Raw genomic sequence first — 26,344 nt, forward strand, 5'->3', positions numbered from 1 at the left:
TCTGGTAGCCCTGAGGTTGCATGTGGCCATATAGGTCATACAGTACACAACTTTTTAGGGTCCTCCACATTTCCTCATTCTTAGTTACTCTTTGTCAACCCTTTTAGTGTCATTCTCTCACATTCTCTGTGCTTATTTCCACCCCCCTCCCCATTTCTTCAGGCCGGCATCCCAACTCTTCATTTACCTCTTGGTCCTTACCTTTGTTCCATACACGTCCAGTATTCTCAATATTTTAGCAGAAGGATGCCTTTACTCATTCACTGAAACTGAAATCTAACTTCCCTCCAGGGACAGCACTTCTCCTACTCTTCCTATACTGAATGCCCACCATTTCTCTTCACCCTATTGTACTATAAACCGGGAGGTAGCATTGCCATTTCCCTGGCTCTTGTGGGCCACCACTGGACCACTATGGTTCCATCTTCCTGTGAAAATCCTCCTCCTTGCCAATACTTAGCACCCTTGTTTACTACCTCTACCTTTCTCTCTTCATGTCCCCTCATTCACAGATATAGTGTTGGAGTCTGATCCACAATCTTCCTTTTCTCTACCACTTAGCATCATGAGTGACTTGCACATCCTGCTTGTCTCATATTTTTTGACCTCCTAGAATCTGATTACTTAGCAACTTCCATTTACTCCACTTCATCAGTCCACATTCAAGGCCATGCTCTGGATCTTATTACATCACAAAACGGTTCCTTCCTTGAATTTTAGGGGCCAAGCTATTTTCTTTGACCCCAATTTCATGTTCTTTCCCCCCTTTTCACATTCCATCTCATTTTTCACTTTTCTGACACTTGCCACTTCGCTCACTCTGTCCGCTTTGAAACTTGTTTTCCCATAAGTCTCCTCACTGGTTTCACCTCTTCAGCAGACCTGGAAATGTCACTCAGAGATCCATCTGTCACTCTCATTGTCTTTCTTTTTCGTGCTCTCTTTAAGCAATCGCAAGCACACCTGTTTGCTGGTGAATCCCAAATTATCAGACTTCTCTTCTGCCATCTACAATTATACATCCAACTGCTTACTAGATGTTTCCACCTGGATGTCCTACAGTACCTTCAAAACAACGAATCCCCACATGAGTTAGGATGGCTAATATCAAAACAACAACAGAAAATAACAAATGCTGGTGAGAATGTAGAGAAAATAGAACCCCTATGCCCTGTTGGTGGGAATCTAAAATGGTACAGCAGCTATGGAAAAGAGGGTCCTCAAAAAAATTAAAAATAGAATTAGTATATGATTTAGCAACGCTGCTTCTGGGTACATAATTAACAGAACTGAAATCAGGGTCTCAAAAAGTTATTTGTATACCCATGTAACTAGCAGCACTATTCACAATAGCCAAAATGTGAAAGCAATCCAAATGTCCATTGACAGATGAATGGATAAACAAAATGTGGTATACACAATGATATATACAATGGAATATAATTCAGCCTTAGAAAGAAAGAAAATTCTGACACATATGTTAGATGAAAATTGATGATATTATGTTAAGTGAGAAAGCCAGCTAGTGGGAAGAGGAAACGGGGAGTTGTTGTTTAATGGATATAAAGTTTCAGTTTCACAAGACGAAAATTTTGGAGATTGGTTGTACAACATTGTGCAAATACTTTACTGAACTGTGCACTTAAAAATGGTTAAGATGGTAAATTTTATGTATTTTGCCATAATTAAAAACAAACAAACAAACAAACAAAAACATGTCCTAACTGAACTCAGTACATTTATTACTCAACCTGCTTCTCTTCTGGTTTTTCCAAACTTCAAGGACAGCTACTTACCAGTCATCTAGGCAGAAAACTGGGTATGAACCTGAAATTCTCCCTCTAGATTTGTCAATCCAGTCACCAGGCTTTTTGGCACCATTTTCTTAACATCTCTTTATATACCCCACACTGTCTAGGTCCTTTGTGGATATCCTTATCTGTTTTCACCCAGAGTTGCTGCTGTGACTGCTTTCTAAATACACTCCCTATCCTAAATCTTGCTTATTCAAGCCATTTTCCATTTAGAATACTTCCCCCGCCAAACTCCAGATGTGAACAAATTGTACTCATTCCTAACAATACTTTAAATGTACTCCATAAGCTTCTACTGTTTAGAATAAAAAATAAGACTCCCTCTGATCTAGTCCTTTTTTTCTAGTGTGGAGCTCCTTTTTCAGTTTGGGCCTCTCTTTACACAACACTCTTCAGCCATACTAAACTCTTTGTAGTTCCAGAGAACGTACTGTATGCCTCTATACCTTTGCCCATGTTGCACTCTCTGTTTGAGCTTTCAGGAATGTTCCTCCCCATCCTGTCCACCTGGTGAACACCTGGTTTTCTTGGAAGACAACTCAAAACTCACGCCTTATATGAAACTTCTTCTGACCACTTCCCTTTTTCCTTCACTCAATCAGAATTTATTTTTCCTCCTTTGTAACTTTTATCCACTAAACAAATCATTGCTTCCGTAACATTATATTGCATTTGCTTTCTTTACATGTGTGGGTCCTATATTTCAGATCCTCTTGAAGGCAAGATTGTGCCTTATTTCTATTTATATTCTCAATGCCAAACACAGTGTCTGCAATATTGTACATGCACATTAAAAGTTGGTTGAATATATCACTTTTTATATGGATATAAATTGAACATTTATTGATCACTTAGTCAACATTTATTGAATACTTGTGTATTTTCTAGTGTTGGGGAGACCAGGCCTCTAGTGCACAATCTTGTAGGAAAACAGGTATGCTAAAACTTACCTCATGATGTGGCAAGTACTTAGCAGAGGAGAAAACTCTTTATGGATCAGGGAATTTATTAACCATTGTGTCTTTGGAGCCTACATCAGTGATTATACTTAGTAAGTGTTTAATAAATAGTGGTTGAGTTGAACTAAACCTGTGAAACATTCTGGGCTCAATCTGTTGACTTAATAGCGCAGGTATATAATGTTCTAGGCAGGGAGTAGATGGAGAGAAATTGAGAAATCATGAAGGATTTTGGTGCCATTGTAAGGAGTCTGGCTGTATCCTGCAGGCAACTGGGCCAAGAGAGGCTTTTAAGCAGGAAAATGGTAGGGCCACCTTAGTTCATTAGGAAGAAAACTGAATTGGTGGGAGAAGAGATGTAAGACTGGGAAATGGTAGGGGATCGTTGCTATTGTCCAGTTGAATGATGATGGTGGATTAAGCCAGTGCGGGCAAGGACGGATAGGCCGAAGGGGCTGGATTCTAGGATTCTTGAAGTAGATCAAGATTTAGTGCCAATGAGATGAGGGAAGACGGAGAAAGTGAAGACGAGACCAGTAGGTTTTTCATGAGGCTTAGCGCTCTAGCGTATGAAACAGCCATCTATAAACGACAGAACATTATACATCACTTGGTTGTTTTTATCTTCTCCGGCATCTCTTAGTTTATTTTCTCTTAGCGTCTCTGGGGCTCTTGGCAGAGCGAATTTTAGAGATGTGTTCAGATCCAAGGAAAATGTCAAATTTCGGATTAGCATTTATTATTAACGAGATTTCTCAGATGCAAGGAAACGTAATCCGAGCACAGAGGGAAAGAAGCCAGTTCAGCTATTCACAGTCCCTTCCTCTCAGCCGGAAGCCACGGAGCCCCGCCCACCTCTTCACAGCCCCACCATCCTTCCGTGAGTTCCCCTCGCTAGCCAATCACGTTCCGTCTACGTCATCAATGTGCGCCGAGATTGGACAAGTCAGAGGCGGCACCACGTGTACTGTGTTGACTGTCAAAGCTTCAAGGAGCCCAATTCCCGGAAGCGTGAGTTCTAAAAGAAGTTCCTGTACTCCAGTGCCCCGACGCTGCGAACCCCCAATCATGAGCGCCCCGGGAGTGCTGTCCTTTACGCAGCAAGGCTGGGAGCAGGTGCTGGCCAAAGTCAAATGGGCTCTGGTCTATCTGGACGCCGCCTGCGCGGAGAGCTTGCACTGGGGCTGCGGATCCACGCGGCTCCTGGAGGCGGTGGGAGGTCCTGCGTGTCACCTGCGGGAGTTCGAGCCCGCAGCTGTCGGTGGTGGAGCCGAGCAGCCTAAGGCGGTGTTTGTGCTGAGCTGCCTGCTGAAAGGCCGGACCGTGGAGACCCTGCGGGATATCATCTGCCGCAGTCACTTCCAGTATTGTGTGGTGGTCACAGCCGTGAATCATGCTGTCCACCTCACCGCTAATCACGTGCCGGCGGCTGCAGCTGCTGAGCTGGAAGGGCAGCCAGTATTCGAGCAACTGGAGGAGAAACTGTGTGAGTGGATGGGCAATATGAACTACACCGCCGAGGTGCTGCACGTCCCGTTGTTGTTCGCACCTGTTGCTCCCCACCTTGCCTTGACTCCAGCCTTTGCTTCCCTTTTTCCACTGCTACCCCAGGATGTGCATCTTCTTAACAGTGCCCGACCAGACAAGAGGAGGCTAGGAAGCCTGAATGAGGTGGATGCCAGCGCCCTGCCCCCTGAGCTGCTTCTGCAGATCAGGTGCCTGGTGTCAGGCCTCAGTTCCCTGTGTGAGCATTTAGGGGTGCGTGAGGAGTGTTTTGCAGTAGGTTCCCTCAGTCGGATCATCGCTGCAGATCTGGCTAATTATGGCCCTGCCAAGAACAGGAGGAAGACTGCCACAGGCAGGGCATCAGTGGTTTTTGTGGACAGAACTCTGGATCTCACGGGTAAGTGGGATTGCTGTGGGTCTTCCTAACCACTCTCCAAGGTTCTGGGACTTTCACTGATTCAGCATATATTTTATTGACTTACTATATGTCAAGTTGAACTAGATGGACACAGTCCCTGATCTCACAGAGTTTGTCTTCTAGAGGGGAATACAGACAAGGAAATTAGCACTTACAGTCAATTTGTTAGATGCTGTAATGGGTAAATACATCTTCAACATGCGCTATCTTGTTAACTACGTCTAACCAAAGATATTGGAGAAATTATGCTGACATTGAAGAGAACTGTACACCTGGGAACTTTCTAGAAATATGCAGATGCCAGTATTTACAGTAATCCTTCATAAGAGGGCTTTAATATGTTAGGTGTTGACAGATGAACTAGTGGGAGAAAAACTGTATGACAATACATGAAATTATCACAGACAGTTTAGTTTTAGGTTTTTTTAAATGAGTGTTAATAAATAAACTTGAAGTATTACCAGAAATTGAGAATAAATACAATTGTAGAAAATATTTTCAAATGTTTATTGATTTATTCTTAGCTGTCATTCTATTGAAGATTGGGTAGATCATCTCAAATTTTAATAATGTATCAATTATTTATATGCATAGAGAACAAATGTAACTCTTAAAATAGATGAAGAAAAAACACTTTCTGATAGTGACATGTGCATATTTTCAAAGGTCAACTTTATTGTTCTCTAATTAGGTAGATATAATGCTGCTGGTAGTATAGTCTGGCCACACCCCAATTCAGGGAGAGTCATCAGGAAACTGATATAGGTAAACATTCTCCTTAGTAGATCGGGAAAAAAGGTAGAATGAAGTTATAAAAACCACAATAGCTGTATTTGAGTTTTTGACCTTATATTTTCAGATCATAGAATAGAAAATAAACTAAGTGGTAATACTGAGATGTAAGCTTAATTATGTGACCGGCAAAACAGGTGTCTAGTCTGTCATTGTGATTTAAGTATGAGTAAAAATTGTGACATCTCAGAACTCTTAGAGGATTAAAATTGCCTGAGGGGTTTAGGCTTGATGAATTTTTGAGTGTGTGGTATATACTGGGCAGTGTCGCAGGAAAGTGATGTGTGAGGGGAGATCAGTGGGAGACGAGGTAGGAAAGCTACACACAGGCAGGTCCTGTATGGCCATGTGTCCCTCAACATGCCAAGTACGTCCCAGCCTCAGGGCCTTTGGAGTTCGTCTGCAGCTCAGCTTGGAATGTTCTTCCTTCAGGTATCTACATGGCTTTCTTGTTCACTTCTTTTGAATCTCTGTTCAGATTTCTGCTTCTCAGACAAGCCTTCCCTGACTACCTTCCTTGGCTACTCTGTAACCCTAATTGGGATTAATTTGTTCCTGTGGTCCTAGTAACTTATAAATTAAAGTCTTTTTAACGGATACCTTTTGAATAATCACTCCAACTATCTTCCAGATGAACAGACTAATGATTCATTTGTGTCAAAGATGTTTCAACATAGTGTTATGATCCCATGTTGGTAATATTCAGGGCTGATTTTCAGTTGGTACATAGCTGTGTTGTAAAACCTGTTTTTTAAACATTAAAATTCTGTACTATGAGTAAAGAGAAATCCTCTAATTATTAGGACCCAAACCACCCAATACTGGTGGAAAAGAGCGATAGGGCCTAGGAGAGTGCTGGTGTGGACACAGCTGGTCCTCCAGAGCTGCTGAGGGTACTGAAGCACAGAGGGTGGTCGTGATGGTTGTGGAGATGCAGCATTTGCCCTCTGCTCCATGGTGACCCTGAACTGAATGGGGTGGTAGGTAGGTGGTTTGGTGGCCTTATTGTTGTCATGGGTTCTCTCGGTCCTTAGTCCAGACTCTGGTATCCAGGAACATACCTGATCACCATGCTCAATTTTTTTTCTGATCTGTCTTGAATGTGACAAGCATAAGGAGCTGGGGAGTCATAACAATGAATTTAATGGAGAAGCTGTTACAAGAGTTTGGTGTGGATTCTTACATCAAACCGTGACTTAGATTAGTGCATTGTTTAGCCAGTGATAGATGCAGCATACAAAAGATTACACTAACAATTTCTAAAAATTAAAAGCTGATTTGGAAATTATTGGAATGACTCGAATGGTCTGAATTTCAATTTAAATTACTTGACAGCTGTTTTAATGTAGAGATCAAAAAGAAATACATTTTTAAGGTTTTGTTTTAGGTGTTAATTTCCATAGCCATATGTTAACTTTTATTATTAGTTGTTAAATATTTTGGATAACATCCTTGGTAATTTACCTCTAGAAGATTTACATGCTTATGTATCTTATTAGGTGTAAAATTAGCACTACCAAAAATAACCTCCAATAATTCACAAATATCCAACATTCTTAATATCCTGCTTACAGTACAGACAAGTTTCTTTCTCATTTTTTTTGTCATCATCTTTGCTGAAAGTAATATTAATTTGTCTAATATTTGGCTTATTTTTTTAGTAAACATTTATTGAAGGCCTGTTTGCCAAGTATTGTTCCAGGTCAAGGGAAACAATGATGAACAAGATGGACAATTTCCTTGCTCTCCTGAAGCAGTTGATAAGCTCTCGGCACTAAAAACATAGAAAGTTTGTTGTCATTATTAGAGAAGTAAAGGGTTGCTGATGTCTGTTTGCTATGACTTCGGCTTACTCTTACCATGTGCAGACCACCCAGAAGCTTGTGTCTCTGCAGAGTGCACCAGGCATATTTGCATAGGGGATTTAACTACAACATTCTATGGACTCTTCTGGCTTCTGATTTGTTTCAGGGGAGAATTAAAAAGGTAGATGTGATTTATGAATCTCTAAAAGGTTTGAGTCTGGTTTCCTTTCCATTCTTTTTTTGGCTCTTAGGGTTGACTAGCGTGCTTCAAGTCCAAAACCAAAAGATAGGAGGTGGCAGTAACTCTGGGAATTAAATTTCCTCTCCTGGTTCAATTCTTCTGAATTTTAGTTTCATGTAAACTTTTCAGTTAAATCAATTCAATTCAAGATTAACTTCCAATACAAAGGGTGGTTCCTATTCCTGGGATTATGATACTCTGATGCATTTATATTTGCTTTAAGGTGTGTAGAGTATTTGTTAAAGTATTGAAACTTGAGACTATTAATAGTTAACATTTGAGAGCATATTACTTTTCTCAGCACTCTACATATCTAAGCACTTTTAATTTTCACAATAGTTCTTTGCTGTATTATAATTATCCCCATTTTACAGATGAGGAAACAGAGAAATTGAGGAGTTAAGTAACTTGCCCAAGACCACGCAGCTAGTAAGTGGCAGTCAGGATTTGAACCTTGGCAGTTTACTCCAGAGCCTACGCTCATAACCCATCTTATATATGTTACTATAGAGAAAAGTGTGAGAAGCCTTGTCCTAGATAGTACAGATGCTCCTGCTAGGGTGTCCAGAAGCTAGCAGCTTCAGAGACTAAACACAGTTGATGGGCCCTGGTGCTGCCATAGCATTCAGAAAAGTGACTTATTCTTCCCCAATCTGATTTTCCACAAAATACAAAATAATCAACTAATATCTTCATTTTAGAGTTTGGTGGATACTGTTTAAAATAAACATAAGTGTGAGACACGATTTAGAAGCCCTTTACAGCTCTGATTAGATGGCTGGTGTTAGATCCAGGCCAGGATAATAATTTCAAGTCCTGGCTTAGTAAGTTAGTTGTTGTTTGATCTTCATTGAGCCTTTTGAGGGTTTTCTCATTTGTGGACAGGGTAAAATAGTGACCTTAAAGTGCTGTTGGAAGGATATGAAATTATTCATTCATTCAATATATAGCTAATATAGTGGGTAAGATTAAAAAGTGATAGGGTTTCCATATTAGATAGCATAGTTGGGGAAGGCCTTTCTGAGGATGTGACATTTGAGCAGAGATGGAAAGAAGAGAGGAAGCAGGCCGTATAGCTGTCTTGGTATAGAACATAAAGATCCAGCAGCAGGTGCAAAGGATCTGAGGTGGGAATATGTTTGACATATTTGAGGAGGCCAGCATGGGTCCCTTCAGCTTGCCCCAGGAGGAGATGAAGTCAGACAGATAGGCAGAGGCAATGCACTGTAGGGCGAAATAAGGACTTATGTAAAAGCCAAAGTGTGATAGGAAACTTGGGGAGTTTTGAGCTGTGATATGACATGATCAGACTTATGTTATACGGGATCATACATGAAGTGAGTGGATTGAGGTAGATCCTCAGTGTATGGTAGCTGCCACGACTATCTAGGATGTGTAATAGGCATGAGTAGTTGGTTATGGTAATCTTAGCTCTGCCCCTTTCTAGTCACAAGTCCTTGGGCAAGTGCTTACCTTAAAGGTCTGTTTCCTGATCTGTAAAATCAAGATACCCATTCACAGAGTTGTTGAGATGGAAACATAAGTTAACATGTCTAGCTCCTAAAACAGTTCCTGGTATGTAATGGGCACTGGGAAATGTTTCTTTCTTTTATTAATTAATGATATGCATTTAAAATTACTGAAGTTTTATTATTTCAACTGTATATTTTCTAAGTATAAGATGAAGAGCATAAATACAAAAATTATTTGCCATACATGTAACCCAGAAGAATTCTCTTACCTGACCTCTTACCTGCCACTAAAGGAAATGAGAGTTGGTTAGAATTAACCATTTGTCAGGAACTATGTTCTGTCATACCTAGAGGGGAAAAAAAAGAATAAGTGAAATTCCTCTTGTCTGATCCTGCAGGATCACTACAATGTTCGTTACTTAAGAAAGTGTGAAGAATGGTATGATGATACCTATTCATTTCATAAAGGTTTTTTGAGCAACTTTTAAGTGCAGTTTCTGTGCTAGATGATAGTGACATAAAACCTCACCACTCAGTACGTCCTGGGGACTGGAAGCCTTAGCTCAGCTGAAGCTAATTAAAAATGTGGCCCCTCAGGCCTCACCACAGACTTATGAATCAGAATTTGTATTTTAACATGTTTAGGTGATTTGAGGGTACAGTAAAGTTTGAGAGGTGCTGGTATAAACAGAGGAGTAGGGACAGTCAAGGCTCTTGTCCATGAGGAACTCAGAGTCAAATGAAGAAGCACAAAGCTCAGCAAATTAGATTATGAATGATATGTGCCTTTACAGGGTTTAGGTACAAAATTCTCCTTTAAGGGGTGGCCATTTCTAGATCAGTTGTTCTCAACCTGGTTTCACATTTGAACCACCCCAGAAAGTCTGAAAATGGGTCTGGTCAGAGGCTAGAATCAGAATTCTTTTAAGCTCCCCACATGTGCAAAGATGTAAGAAGGAGTATAGGTTGTTTGGGGATTTTTTTTAGATCATTTTTTTATTAGGGCTTAAGGTGCATGAGGGTTGGGATGCGTGAAGGAGTGGTAAGAGATGAGGAAGGCTGATGGGGATGATGAGGAAGGAGGTAGGGGCCATGTTCCAAAAGCCTTAAATTTCATGCTCGGTGAGGAGTCTCAACAAATTTTTAGGCAGGCAAAGTGCATGCACACATTTCCTATTGAATGAGTTCTCTGGTGGACAATGCGGTTGATACGTGTATTGATCCAAAGTGGGACCTGAGAGGTGAGACAGACTCTGGTGGGATGGTTTTTTTGTTGTTGTTTTGCTTGCTTTTGTTCCCTCTAGTCCAGTTTATTAAAGCATAATTTACATACAGTAATATTCATAATTTTAGTGCATAATTTTCTCAAACAACATACAGTTGTGAAACCAACACCCACAATCAGGACATTGTGGAAATTGATCGGAAGGCTACTGTAATATCTAGGTGGGAAATGATGTGAGTTTAAATTGAATCGATAGCAGAATGAAGAAAGGAGTAGTTGAGTATTTAGGTGAGAGAATTAACAGAGTGGTGACTGATATAATGGTAGAGGATTAAGGGAAGACATGCCAAGTTTTCTAGTTTGGGCCATTTGAGAATCCATGTACTGCGATGGGGAAAGTAGGAGTAGATTCACATTAGGTGCAATATAATGAATGTTATGTGATTCTCTTATCTAAAATCTTGGGTGGGGGAAGGTAATTATTGAGTAAACTTGTATATGTAGTGCCTTATGATTATCCTACCCCCAAAGCCTCCCCCTGCAAAGTCCTACCTGGTAAATGGCATTCTTAAGCAGGATTTGACTGATATGCAGTATCTAATATACACCCTTTGTACTAGCTTTGACTGATATGAGGCAGCTGTAGGTGGTTTTAGAAATAGTAGTGTTAGTAGTACTAGTAAGAGTAGTATTAGAGATCTAATATCTAATGCTCCTTTCCCCATCCAGAGTCTGAATCAATTGAATATGAGATAAAAAAAGTTGTCAGATGGAGGCCAGAATACTTGCTATATTATGGATATGGTGAACATTAAGGAATGTGGCTTATATATATGGACAAGTGAGCTTCCTAATACCGAATTCCAGAGTTGAAAGGTTTACCCACACAGCAGGAAGACTGAACCAGAGCGAGTCTTTTTCCCTTTTCCCAAGGGCAGAAGAGCCTATCCTAGGAAGAGTAAGTAGAGCAGAACCTGATAGTCCAGGGGAAAAGTGATTGATTGAAGGAGGTAAAGCAATTTCAGGAGTGTTATACTAATTGTTGTTCATCTACGTAGAAGGGAACATTAGGAATAATAAGTATCCTGTTCTTACAAGACAGAAATATAATCAAATACTGAAACATCTCAAGCTAATGAAAGACAGTCACAGATATTTCAGAAGGAATAATGGGGAATCAGAAGGGAAGTGATTTTTTCGAATATACTAATTCCAGGAGTCCAGTAGCTCTATCTCAACACAGAGAGACAATATGCACAACCCAAAAACATTGTCTGTGAAATGCAGAAAATGCTATTGTTGCATTTCTATCTTTTTAGCCATACTACAGTATGACTAAGTTCTTGTGAGGGCTCCTAAATTTTTTTTCTTTACAAGTTTTTTTTTTAAAGATTTTATTTATTGATTGATTTGAGAGAGAGGGAGAGGGAGAGAGCACAACGGAGAAGCAGACTCCCCACTGAGCAGGGAGCCTGACACGGGACTCAATCCCAGGACCCTGGGATCATGACCTGAGGTGAAGGCAGTTGCTTAACTGACTGAGCCACCCAAGTGCCCCTCTTCTCAAGTTTTTATTTAAATTCTAGTTAGTTACCGTATATGGTAAAATTGGTTTCAGGTGTAGAATTTAGTGATTCATCACTTATATATAATTCCCAGTGCTCATCACAACAAGCGCCCTTAATCCCCATCATCCATTTACCCCATATCCTACCTCCTTCCCTCCTTCAACCGTCAGTTTATTCTCCATAGTTGAGTCTCTTATGGTTTGCTTCCCCCTCTCTCTCTTCTGTTTTCCTTCCTGTAAATTCATCTGTTTGTTTCTTAAATTCTGCATATGAGTGAAATCATATGGTATTTGCCTTTCTCTGACTGACATGTTTTGCTTAGCATAAGACTCTTTAGCTCCATCCACATCATTGCAAATGGTGAGATTTCATTCTTTTTGTTGGCTGAGTAATATTCCGTTGTATATATACACCACATCTTCTTTATCCATTTATCTGTCCATGGACATCTGGGCTCTTTCCATAGTTTGGCTATTGTTGATAATGCTGCTATAAACATTGGGGTATTTGTGCCCCTTCATATCTGTATTTTTGTATCCTTTGGGTAAATACCTAGTAGTACAATTGCTGGGTCGTAGGGTCATTCTATTTTTACCTTTTGAGGAACCTCCATACTGTTTTCCAGAATGGCTGTATCAGCTTACATTCCTGCCAACAGTGTAAGATGGTTCCCCTTCCTCTACATCCTCACTGACACCTGTTGTTTCCTCTGTTGTTAATTCTACCCATTCTGACAGGTATGAGGTGGTATCTCACCATGGTTTTGATTTGTATTTCCTTGATGATGAATGATGTTGAGCATCTTTTCATGTGTCTGTTAGCCAACTGTAAGTCTTCTTTGGTAAAATGTCGGTTCATGTCCTCTGACCATTTCTTAACTGGATTATTTATTTTTTGGGTATTGAATTTTATAAGTTCTTTATATATTTTGGACACTAACCCTTTATCAGACATGTCATTTGCAAATATCTTCTCCCATTCTGTAGGTTGCCTTTTAGTTTTATTGATTGTTTCTTTTACTATGCTGAAGTTTTCTCTTGATGAAGTCCCAATAGTTCATTTTTGCTTTTTTTCCCCCTTGTCTCTGGTGACGTGTCTACAAAGAATTTGCTATGGCTGAGGTCAAAGATGTTGCTGCCTCTGTTCTCCTCTAGAATTTTTTTTTAAGAGAGAGAGAGAGAGAGAGAGCTTGCATATGCAAGCAGTGGGGTGGGGCAGAGGGAGAGAGAGAGAGAGAGAGAGAATCTTAAGCAGGCTCCATGCTTAGCACAGAGCCCAACTCGGAACTCGATCTCAGGATCTGGAGATTATGACCTGAGTGGAAATCAGGAGTCAGATGCTTAATCGACTAAGCCACCCAGGTACCCCTCCTCTGGGATTTTGATGGTTTCCTATCTCACATTTAGGTCTCTCATCCATTTTGAATTTACTTTTGTGTATGGTGTAAGAAAATGGTCCAGTTACATTCTTCTGCATGCTGCTGTCCAGTTTTCCCAACACCATTTGTTGAAGAGACTGTCCTTTTTCCATTGTGTATTCTTTTCTGCTTTGTTGAAGATCAGTTGACCATATAGCTGTGGGTCCATTTCTGGGTTTTCTGTTCTGTTCCATTGATCTATGTGTCTGTTTTTGTGTCAGTATCATATTGTCTTGATGACTACAGCTTGAAGTCTGGAATTGTGATGTCTTCAGCTTTGTTTTATGTCTTTGTAATACAGCTTGAAGTCTGGCATTGTGATGTCTCCAGCTTTGTTTTTCTTTTTCAACGTTACATCCCTGTCTTGTTCCTGACTGTGGAGAAAAAGCTCTCAGTTTTTCTCCGTTGAGGATGATATTAGCTGTGGGTCTTTTGTATATGGCCTTTATGATGTTGAGGTATATTTCCTCTATCTCTATTTTGTTGAGGGTTTTTATCAAGAATGGATGCTGTATTTTGTTAAATGCTTTTTCTGCATCTGTTGAGAGGATCGTATGGTTCTTATCCTTTCTTTTATTAATGTGGTGTATCACATTGATTGATTTGTGGATATTAAACCACCCCTGCAACCCAGAAATAAATCCCCTTGATCGTGGTGAATAATTCTTTTAATGTACTGTTGGACTTGATTTGCTACTATGTTGTTGAGAATTTTTATATGTTCATTAGGGATATTGGCCTGTAATTGTCCTGTTTAGTGGCATCTTTGTCTGGTTTTGGAATCAAGGTAATGCTGACCTCATAGAATGAGTTTGGAAGTTTTCCTTCCATTTTTATTTTTTGGAACAGTTTGAGAAGAATAGGTATTAACTCTTCTTTAAATGTCTGGTAGAATTCCCATGGGAAGCCATCTGGCCCTAGACTTTCGTTTGTTGGGAGATTTTTGATTGATTCAATTTCTTTGCTAGTTCTAGGTCTGTTCAAACTTACTATTTTTTCCTGTTTCAGTTTTGGCAGTTGTATGTTTCTAGGGATTTATCTATTTCTTCCAGATTGCCAAGATTATTTGTTGGCATATAATTTTTCATATATTCTCCTATAATTGTTTATATTTCTGTGGTGTTAGTTGTGGTCTCTCCTCTTTCATCCATGATTTTATTTATTTTGGTCCTTTCTCTTTTATTTTTGATAAGTCTGGCTAGGGGTTTATCATTTTATTAATTCTTCCAAAGAATCAGTTCTTAGTTTCATTTTCTGTTCTATTGTTGTTTTTTATTTGTTTGTTTCTATATCATTTATTTCTGCTCTCATTTTTATTATTTCTCTTCTGCTAGTTTTAGCCTTTATTTGTTGTTCCTTTTCTAGCTCCTCTAGGTGTAAGGTTAGGTTGTGTCCTGGAGACTTTTCTTGCTTCTTGAGGTAGGCCTGTATTGCTATATACTTCCCTCTTAGAAATGCCTTTGCTGCATCCCAAAGCTTTTGAGCTGTCATGTTTTCATTTTCATTTGCTTCCATGTATTTTTAAATTTCTTCTTTAATTTCCTGGTTAACCCATTCATTCTTTGGTAGGGTGTTCTTTAACTCCATGTATTTGTGGTCTTTCCAAATTTTGTGTGTGTGTGTGATTGACTTCAAGTTTCATTGTATTGTGGTCTAAAAATGTGCATGGTATCTCATCTTTTTGTACTTGTTGAGGCCTGATTTGTCACCAAGTATGTGACCTACTCTGGAGCATGTTTCATGTGCACTCGAAAAGAACGTGTATTCTGCTGCTTTAGGGTGAAATGTTCTGTAGTTATCTGTTAAGTCCATCTGGTCCTGTGCATCATTCAGAGCACTGGACCAGATGTTTCCCTTTCGATCTTCTGCTTAGATGATCTGTCCATTGCTATAAGTGGGTGTTAAAGTTCCCTACTATTGGGGCAGCCTGGGTAGCGCAGTCGTTAAGCGTCTGCCTTCGGCTCAGGGCGTGATCCCGGCGTTCTGGGATCGAGTCCCACATCGGGCTCCTTGGCTAGGAGCCTGCTTCTTCCTCTCCCACTCCCCTGCTGTGTTCCCTCTCTCGCTGGCTGTCTCTCTGTCACATAAATAAATAAAATCTTTAAAAAAAAAAAGTTCCCTACTATTATTATTACCAGTGAGTTTCTTTATGTTTGTTATTTATTGATTTATTTATTGATTTGTATATATGCCCCAACTTGGGGTATAAATATTTGTAATTGTTAGATCGTCTTGTTGGATAGAATGCTTAATTATGATATGGTGCCCTTTTTCATCTCTTATAACAGTCTTTGGCTTAAAAGCTAGTTTGTCTGATATAAGTATGGCTACCCTGGCTTTCTTTTGCTGTCCATTAGCGTGATAGATGGTTCTGTATCTTCTAACTTTCAATCTGCAGGTGTCTTTAGGTCTAAAACGAGCCTGTTGTGGGCAGCATATGGATGGATCTTATTTTTTTAAAGTCTGTTCTGATACCCTATGCCTTTTGATGGGACCATTTTTTTAAATAATAATTTTTTCTTATGTTAGTCACCATACAGCATATCCTTAGTTTTTGATGTAATGTTCCATGATTCATTATTTGCATATAGCACGCAGTGTGATTGGAGCATTTTGTCCATTTACATTCAGAGTGATTATTGATAGATATGAATTTAGTGCCTTTGTGTTACCTGTAAAGTTGATGTTTCTGGTGATGTTGTTACTTTTTCTAGTCTTTGTTGCTTTTGATCTTTCTTTCCCACTCAAAGGGAATATTTCTTGCAGGGCTGGTTTAGTGGTTACAGACTCCTTTAGTTTTTGTTTGTCTGGGAAACTCTTTATCTTTCCTTCTATTCTGAATGACAGCCTTGCTGGATAGAGTATTCTTGGATGCATGTTTTTCCCATTCAGCACATTGAATATATCATGTCACTTGCTTCTGGCCTGCCAAGTTTCTGTGGAGAGATCTGCTGTGAACCTGCTTCATAGTACCTTGTAGGTTAAGGACATTTTTCCCTTGCTGCTTTCAGGATTCTTTCCTTGTCTGTGTATTTTGTAAATTTTAATACATATGTCTTGGTGTTGGCTGGCTGTTGTTGATTTTTATGGGAGTTCTGTTTGCCTCTTGGACTTTGAAGTCTGTTTCCTTCTGCAGATTAGGGAAGTTTTCAGCTACAGTTTGCTCAAATTAACCTTCTGGCCCTTTTCTCTTTTTTCTCCTTCTGGAACTCTTATGATGTGAATGTTATTATGCTTTATGTGGTCGTTGAGTTCCCAAAGTCTACGTTCATGATCCAATACTTTTTCTTTCCCTCTTCTTGTCAGCTTCATTATATTCCATAATTTTGTCTTCTGTATCACCGATTCACTCCTCTGCTTCATTCATCTTTGTTGTCATTATATCTAGTTGGTTTTGCATCTTGGCTATGGCATTTTTTTATTTCGGCCTGACTAGTTTTTATTTCTTTTATCTCTATGGGAGTCTCTAGTGTGTCTTCTATGGTTTTCTCAAGGCCAGCCAGCATATTTATGATTGCTGTTTTAAAATCTGGTTCAGGCATATTACTTGTATATGTTTTGATTAGATTCCTGGCCATTGCCTCTTCTCGTTATTTTTTTTGGGGGGTGAATTCCTCCATCTTATCATTTTTTCTAGGTCAGTGTTTGTGTGTGTGAGTGCATGTGTTAGGAAAGCCTGTTATAGTTCCTGCTTCTGAGAGTAATGGCTATATTAAGAGGAGGTCCTATACTGTCCAGGACCTGGTGCTTCAGGAAGTGTTTCAAATGTGCACTCTGCTGTTGTGTTTTGGCTGCTCTTTCCCTCAAGTCAGTCCTCTGCAGAGTTTCTCCTTGCCTGCAGTGGGGAGTGTTTGGACCTTGTCCAGTGTGTGGCATTTTAACTAGGTGTGCTTTGGTTTGCTTATTAAAATAAGCCTGGTCCTATTTCCACTAGAGCTGAAGCTTTGCAGCACTCTATGATCAGTGGACTTGGTGCATGCGAGGGGTTTGTGCTGGCCTTCTGGGGAAGGGCATCCTATTCTGGTTCTCAGGCTGACTTGCTCTAGTAAGGGTGCACCTGCAGAATGCAGGGGGGTGGGGCTTGGTGTGAGTGGCTCCAGCCTCCACGGGGGGCACCGTGTCTGTCAGTGTCAATGGGTGGGGGTGGGGGGGGAATGGCGATACACAGCTCTTTCATCCCCAGAGCAGGGAGTTCATGCGTGCCACTGTTCAGGAAACCCTCACAGAAGAGCAAACAGTCTCCCCTCTTGTGGCTTCTGTCAGAGCCCTGACTTCACCCTGCCTGTGTCTGAGCTGTCTCTCTGCCAGGCAGTGCAGTACTCCTGTGTTTTACTTCCGGCATGCAGCTGAGGTGTGGACCTGTACTGATCTTCTGTGGGAGGGTCTTGCTGTGCTGCAGCTGGTGCCAATTTGTCCCAGAAAAAGGAGCCACAGGATTGCACAGGGGCTCAGAGTTTATGATAACGTGCAGCAAAAAATTGGCACCAAGCTTTGCTGCCTTCAGTAGGTGTTTCTGTTCCTATGCTAATGAACAGTGCAGCATGTTGGCACCTGCCAGCTCTTTTGTCCCCTGAGAAGCCATGCCACCTCTCTCAAATGCATTCTGAGAAGGGGAACTGTATCTTCCAATGCAACCCAAGTGATCCTCAAACCACGCTGTCCGCTTCTGGGCCTCTGCCCTCCTTCCCCACAGGAGCACTGTGATGCCCACCAGGGTTCACCCGGGCCCACCAGCGTCTACCTGACTTCTAAAACTTCAGACTTTGAGCTCCACTGGTTGTAAAAACTTGCAGTAATCAGCTGATCTAGTTTTCCCAGTCAGTGGTTTTAGGGAAGTGTTTCTTTTGTGCAATCCCCTGCACACTGCTTTCTATTTCTCTCTCTCTCTCTCCGAGATCAAGACTCCCACTTCTCCACAGCATCCGAGATTCTTTTCTCCCCAGAATCACATAATGCAGCTCCTACCTTCTACCATATGGCTTCTATTTTGCTTCTAGTTCTGCAATTTGTTCTCTCAGCATTCCGATCTATTTTTTGGGTGTTTGGAATGATTTGATATTTATCTAGCTATGTTCTAGGGACGAGGCAATTATAGGGTCCCCTACTGCTCTGCCATCTCAACCCATATCCTTTTTTTATATATATGTATATTTATTTTATTTTAATTTAATTTCAGTATAGTTAACATACAGTATTAATGAGGGCTCCTACATTCTTGCTTCTGACTTTATTCTATGTGAGTAGAGGCAAGTGAAGATGTTACTTGCCTTATGATAATGGTACTAGCATATACATTCACATATGAGCCACAGAGTAAGGCAGGATTGGTACTTTTCACATGCTGTTAACTAAACAAGTTTAGCTCTTGAAGCAATTGACTTAGGATTTCAAATCTTAAGGTTCAAAGATGTGTAGGTGTCATTTGGACCAAGTCTGAGTTTTTAACATGATAAAATAGCACCACATTTATGGAAGTTATCTTAGATCACACAAGGAACTAGTGGAGGATGGGACCACTAGGACCCATGTCTCCAGTTTCTTTTTCCCATACCCACCTTGTAAAAGACGGCATTGGGAAATAAACCATTCTCTTATCATACTAGATCACATTCCTGTTGGCCAAAATAACTGAGTTCTGGTTGATTTTCACTCTTAAGCTTTAAAATAATATTTTAAAATTTCTGTAATAAAGGAAAAATTAAGCTCTCTGAAAATTTAACTGATACAAATTTCAGCATTTTATTTATTTCATAAAAGATTCTGAAGTTATTGTGACATTGAGAGGCCCCAAATCTTAGTCTATTTTTGAGTCCTATAAATGGCACTAACTAGATTTAAAAAATGAAGATTGAACCCTCTAAAGCCAGAGATGGGAGAAACTGTTCAGAAGAGCAGGACATTTAGTTGAAAGCCCATATCTGCTTTATCTGTCATTATAAAACATGTTAGATATACATATCCTTTGACTAAATCTAAAACATTGAATAATTGTGTTCATATAAATTTGGCATAATTCTCTGATACAATATTAAAAACAGTTCCTAGGGCGCCTGGGTGGCACAGTGGTTAAGCGTCTGCCTTCAGCTCAGGGTGTGATCCCGGCGTTATGGGATCGAGCCCCACATCAGGCTCTTCTGCTATGAGCCTGCTTCTTCCTCTCCCACTCCCCCTGCTTGTGTTCCCTCTCTCTCTGGCTGTCTCTATCTCTGTCAAATAAATAAATAAAAATCTTAAAAAAATATTAGAAACAGTTCCTGATGGAATGTTAATTATTTTTCCAATTAGGTAGGTATCATGTATTCCTTCTAGAAAATATTGAGAAAAAAATGAAGTTTGTGTAGGGTTTATATCAACCAAAATATCCTACTATCCAAAGATAACCCTTGTTAAAATGTTGGGATATTTGTGTGTGTGTGTATAACATTTTTTATTCTTATTACAATAAGAATGTGTGTTCATCATAGCATGTTTAGAGGATATAAATAATTAGAAGAAAATGAAGATCACAATTTGAGAACCACTTCAATAAATATACCATAATTAGAAAAAAAATTATTCCTCTACCTTTGAACACTTAGGATATTAGTACATAATATTTTAAGCGTATGAATTATTCTTTGGTTCTGTAAAAATAACTATCAGGTTTAAACCATAAGAAAAAATAAGTACGCTATGTTTTGACTTCTCATATTGGGAGAGTTTCGGGAAGACTGGATTAGTCAACAATTTGCAGAGGGTTTAATGAACCGTAACTTAGGAAGGACCCCTGAGTTTTGCATAGCAGGAGAAGTGAGAAACAGCCAGACTATAGGGGCTACCGAAGTTAGGGAAAAATGGTAGCATGTATAGATCACTTGTGTGTACCATGTGCCAACAAACAGCAGTCGAAAACTAAAAAGAGTTTGGAGCAGGGTTCAGAATTTGGGCGCCCAGTTCAAAGAAACATTATTTTAGTGATGAGTGGATATTTATGAAAATTTTTAGTGAGTGGTGAGGGAACTGGTAGAGAAATTCAGATACTATGAGGTAATCCCAGTATCTCCATTCTCGGCGTAGTTTAAAGATATAACTCACTGAGGGACTTCTGACCCTCATTTGGATCTCAGGGTGCTTCAGTCACTAGGCTTTCACTCAGCAAGTATTTAAAGAGCAGCTCATAAGTCTGAGTGCTGAGGAGACAACCATAAACCACACATAGCAGAAATAAAATGTGTGGTTCCTTCCAGGCCTAATAAATGAATACTCTACTGGTGGTACAAGAACTCTTTCATCTTTACCACTGAAGTCATCTTATTTTTTTTTATAATAGTTTTTTATTATGTTATGTTAGTCACTATACAGTATATCCTTAGTTTTTGATGTAGTGTTCCATGATTCGTTATTTGCATATAACATCCAGTGTACCATGCAATATGTGCCCTCCTTAATACCCATCACCGGCCTATCCCAGTCCCCCACCCCCCTCCCCTCTGAAGCTCTCAGTTTGTTTCCCAGAGTCCATAGTCTCTCATAGTAGAAGTCATCTTAGATGCACTCGTGTTGGCTCTTTTTTAAAAAGTTAATTAATTAATTTTTAAATATTTTATTTATTTTTGTGAGAGAGAGAGAGAACAAGCAGGAGCAGAGGGAGGGGCAAAGGGAGAGGGCAGAGAGAAGCTGTGGGACTCGATCCCAGGACCCCGGGATCACGACCTGAGCTGAAGGCAGATGCTTAACCGACTGAGCCACCCAGGTGCCCCTGTTGGCTCTGTCTTAAGTCACTTTTACCGGCTTGATTTTTGTTGTTGTTAACAGTGTGGTTTTGGCAATTTCTGCCTTTTGAGTTTGAATTCTTGCTCTGTAACTTACAAAGTTATGCCATCCTGAGGGAGTTAGTTAAATTGAATCTTCTACTCTATAAATGAGCTTAATTATACCCATCTATTAAAGTTGTTGTAAGAATTAAGTGGATAATAAATGTGCAATATGAAACTTAATACCTGGTTCATCACAAGCTTTCAATAAATATTAGCTATTGTGGTGAAGATGGTGGTAGCGGTGATAAGGATTCCTTGGATTCTGGATTTGGTGTTTTCTGTTCAATTAATGTGGCATGGCAAAAACAGCAGACAGAGATAGAGAGACACCAGGAAACAAAAGGTTGATTGGTTTGGAGTGGGTGGGATCAAAACAAGATGTGCCATTGTCCCACCCATTGTTGGAAGGAGGTCTCCCGAGCAATGATGGCTTTTGGAAAGATAACTTGGTTTCATGGAAAAAATATCACACTGTGTCATTAGTTTTGAATTTCAGTTTGAGTTTCTAAGTCATTTGTTATTAAAAGAATTAATACATGTGAAGTACCTAGAACAGTGCCTGGTACACAGAAGGTACTCTGTAGATGTTTCTGTCATTACAAACTGTTATTCACTCATTTAGTTTTTCCGTAATCTAACAAATATTTAGTGAGAGCCGATTTGCTGCCAAGTTGCCTGCTAGACATGCCGGATGCAGGATGAACTAGATAAACAGTTGCCATTTTGAAGATAAGGTTCTAGCAGAGAGGACATCTGCTATTCTTGGTCAGGTCTCTAAGCCCTTCTGGGTCTTAATGTCTTCATCAGTAAATTAAAGTTTGGCTGTAAAATTTTACAATAGTATCGTCCAATGACACTATTTTCCTGGCTGAATATATGCTGATTGTTTATTTATATATTAAATTTTTATTGATACCTACCATATATAGGCACTGCTAGGTGCTAGGAATATAGTAGTAACCGGAGCAGACACAGCATCTGCCCTCACGGAACATTAAGTCCAAAGCACAAGGCACAGGTTGACTAGATAATTGTGAGCTTGATTAGTGTTACAGAGGGTAAAATGCTAGGCTTGTGTTATTGATTTATGTAACAGAAACAAAATATATATATATTACTCTTGATAGAAGGGCCATTATAAAACATTAATCCAGATTTTTTTCCTCCTATTTTGTGTTTATATTGTCTTGTCTGCTTAAACAGGAGCAGTTGGACATCACGGAGACAACTTGTTAGAGAAGATCATTTCAGTGCTTCCCCAGCTTCCAGGTCACACCAACGATGTGATGGTTAACATGGTGGAGCTTACAGCACTCCAGAATGAGGAGAAAAATCAGAGTATGGTTGCACCAGGCTGTCTTGCACAATCCAAGTAAGATATACAGGTTTTTTTCCTTCTCTCATCCTTCTCTCTCTTCCCTTTTCTTTTACTCTGAGGCCAGCTCTTTTTATAGGAAGGAAGCAATGAAGAGTTGGTCCGGTTGAAAAATTCAGTGGATAACATTTAGAAAAAAGCAATTTTTCTCCCTAACTTTGAGATAACCAGACCCATTAAACAACAATAAGCCAAAAAGTATGGAAGTGTCATTTATAGGGGTATTATTTAGATGTAATATAAGTTTGTTCTGAGAATCAGTTAAGTGAGTCAATTTATACATCTCCATTCCACAGATGGTTTCACATGGATTCGAGTCCAGGCTTACTCAATTTCTTTTCCCAGTGGGCTTTTTCACATGACTAAATAATCGCCCACAAAGCTATGAACCAGTGCCATCTTTCTGTGTGTAAACAATATGCTCTGGGACATCAATGAGAGAAGTTTTCATTTCTGTGTATATTTTTCACATGCTTAGAGAAGCCATAAAAAGAAGATGGTATACTTCGTGTTATGCAGAGTTTCAAAAATAGAAGAACATTTCTCCAGAAACATGATAATGAAAAGCTAACAATAGTTACCTCCTCTACTTTGTCCATCATCAGTAATTCTTGTGAGGAAAAAAAGAAAGTATTAGAAGATGGAAAAGTATCTGAGTATCTGTTTCTCTTATCTCTCTGTTTTTAATTTTTAAACAAAACAGGATCTTTTGCATTATACTTTCAAATCTTAATAGTAACAGATACATTTGGAATTTCCTATCATATCTGGAATTAGTTTTCAGCTCTTGAATTTTTCATCTTTTTTTGGGGGGGGGGGTAGTTCATAACATTTATTGGGTGCCCAGAGTGTATGGGCCAGTGTGGGATGAAAATGGACAGTTCCGTACCGTCTTTTTTGTTTACTTATACACACAATAAAAGCATAGGCCATGTGCTCACTTTCATAGCACATATACTAAAACATAGGCCTATGGGTTTGCAGCTATACAAACCCAGAGGTAGTTGTGATTGGAGATAGTTTTAGCTGTTCAGAGGGCCATTCAAAAGTTACTTATCAAGGACTTACTATGAACCTTCTCTGGACTAAGTAATATGAAAGACATAAAATAATTGAAAGTATAATTTTTGCCTTCAGCGACTACTTTTCTTATTGGGGTAGTCCTTTTTACACACTGGTTCAATTAAAATACAATAGAAATTATGTGAACTCAAGACTCAGGTGTCTGTTACAGATTATAAATCCTACAAAGTGTCAGGTCCACAAGGTCTCTGTAGATCAATGTAGGCCTTCTGGAAGTGGTGATACTTGACTTAATTATGTCTTGAAGAATTTAGAAAAAGAAAAGGGCTAACATGAGTATAGGTATGGAAAAGAGAATGGTCAGGGCCTGATAGGATGGGGTGTGAGGAAGAAAGACCACCACACTAGACCCCCAGTGCCATCAGCAAAAAACTAATGTTTTTCAGGACTTACCACATGCCAAGGGCACTTCCGGGCATTTTACATTTGGGAAGTCATTTAAGTTTTATGATAACCTAGCGAGGTAGGTGTTGTTATTCCCCCATTTTACCAGTAAGGAAACTGAGGCAAAGAGACCATAAGTAACATAGTTAGTAGGAGGTGGACCTAGAATTTGAGCCCAGAGTGTTTGGCTTCAGAGCTGCGGTCTTAATTTCAGTGCTATCTGTGTCGGGGCCAGAGAGGAGCTAGGCTTATGCATAAATTTAAAGAGACAGAGACAAAAATGAAGTTACTTGATGATTTAATTTCAAGAGTCCTATTCATTCAACATAGCAGTTACACTGGCAACACAGATCAATTTTGGCTAATTTGAGCAAAAAAAAGCGTTTATTAAAGAGATTGAACATTAACACGATCAAAGGAAGAACTCTTTTTTTTTTCTCAAGGAAGAACTCTTAATCAGATTTTGGAAAGGACCACACAGTTCCAAGGGTCTAGAACTTAGGAAAAGCCTCTTCAAGGCCTTCACATCAGAGAGACTGAATTTTAACTGTTTTTGGTCATGAGTCATTCTGTTTAAGCTTTAGATTCTAAGGGAAAATGTGAGATTGGCCTCACTTGGGCCTTGTGCCAACCCTCTGCCCAGTGGGGATTGGGAGCAGTTCATACTGGTTGAGAATTGTGCCAAGACTGTATGCCCTGGTGGAGGGGTAGTCCTTCAAAAGAAAATGGAAACATTTATCAAAAGAAGGTCAAAGGGCTGCTGGGCAGGCAGAAGCAATAGATGCCCTTTAATAATTATAACACACACTTACATAGCACTTACTGTGTAACAGGCGTTGTTCTGATCACTTTCTATATAGTGACTTCTCTGTGAGGGGGTTCTATTACCATCCCCTTTTATAGAGAAGGAAGGAGATTGAGTGACATGCCTAAGGTGGCACAGACAGTTGGAAGGGGCGGGGCTTGTATTTGAACCCAGCAGTCTGGCTGTAAAGTCAGTGCTTACTGTTACTCTATGCTGACTCCTCAGAAGCCAAGGTACTTACAGAAAAACCAAGTGAGCCCCCCAGAGAAATTTGCAAGAAGAGAAAAGAGTTGAATCCAGCATTAATGAGCAGGGACAAAACAAATTCTGACAAGTGTAGCAGGACAAATGTAAAGAATCTCTTAGATCTACAAGTTATATTGTGATTATGACCAATTTATTTAACTTTGATTCCCCAGCACTCATTCTACCCCAAGTTTAGTCCAAAGCTTGAACCAAACCAGCCTTAGAATCCCATTTCCCTTGCCAGTGATGGTTTAGAAATGGGGAGGTGACGAGAGAGAAAGTCATCTTAGGGCTTCTTGATCAGGTTTCTTTGCTTCTGAAAAGAGACTCAAGAAAGAGACGTGCTTTCCCCTCTTCCTCCAACTCCCAGGACTGATTAAGTCCTGAAAGTGCTGAGGCATTCTGCTTACAACCTGAAGTTGAAGCTGATACGTGGAAGGTGGCATGGCCACAGGTGCCCCAGGGGAGAGCAGTGATGGGATAATATGCCTGGATCCCATGTTATGTAGGAGAGTATACTTCCTCATTGTTCAAGCCAAATCGAGTCTCTTTTCTATTACTTGCAATCGAAGGCATCCTAACTGATATCTTTTCTGTACCTCATTATTTCATCTATAAAATAAGGGCATTGGCCTAAATGACTTCCTCCAAGGCTCTTGGTTTTTAAAATAAAAATTCTTCCTTTTTAAAAAAAATTTTAATTTTTTTTAAAGATTTTATTTATTTGAGAGAGAGAGAGAGAGAGCAAGCACAAGTGGGGTAAGGGGCAGAGGGAGAAGGAGACTCCCCGCTGAGCAGGGAGACTGATGTGGGACTCGATCCTGGGATCCTGGGATCCTGGGATGATGACCTGACCCAAAGGCTGCCGATTAACCGACTGAGCCACCCAGGCGCCCAATAAAAGTTCTTCCTAACTGAGTCCTTGCTATAACTCAGCTCTGCTTCTGAGCACTTACAATCAAATTCATTTGTGTGTGTGTGTATTTTATATATATATATAACATTTATATTAATATATATAACATTTATATTAATATATATATAATATTTATATTAATATATATATAATATTTATATTAATATATGTATATATTAACCCCCCAGTCTTTACTTTCATTGGATGCCTTTTCTTCTTATTTGTGAGTATTGTCATAGAATATGAGTTTTGAGAGCCATCGAAGTATGAGGGTGTGGTCATAAATGTCAAAGGTATTGATGAATTCTAGCAGGATCTGAATAAAGAAAACGTTCACGAGAGCAGGTTTGGTGACATAGGAGGACTAGGAGTCAGGTTGGAGAGATAGGTGGTGAGAAAGTGACAAGCAAATAAAGGTTTTATACGCAACTAATGAATCATCAAACTTTACATCAAAAACCAGGGATGTATCGTATGGTGACTAACATAATATAATTAAAAAATATGATTATAAAAAATAAA

The 26,344-nt window shown here is 39.6% G+C and overlaps 1 protein-coding gene across 1 annotated transcript in view; it reads left to right on the top strand.

Annotated features, from left to right (window-relative positions):
- Positions 1-3,710: 3,710 nt before the first annotated feature.
- The window catches only part of SCFD2 (sec1 family domain containing 2), a 432,813-nt gene continuing 410,179 nt past the window's right edge, over positions 3,711-26,344 (top strand). The window contains exons 1-2 of the mRNA XM_045815929.2: positions 3,711-4,676; positions 22,217-22,385. Of these exons, the coding sequence (XP_045671885.2) occupies positions 3,842-4,676; positions 22,217-22,385 (1,004 nt within the window). The 5' untranslated portion in view covers positions 3,711-3,841. The remainder of the gene's footprint in view (positions 4,677-22,216; positions 22,386-26,344) is intronic.

The sequence above is a fragment of the Ursus americanus genome, chromosome 8 (genome assembly GCF_024610735.1).
Source record: "Ursus americanus isolate L20-20 chromosome 8, mUrsAme1.1.p, whole genome shotgun sequence".
Classification (NCBI taxonomy): domain Eukaryota; kingdom Metazoa; phylum Chordata; class Mammalia; order Carnivora; family Ursidae; genus Ursus; species Ursus americanus.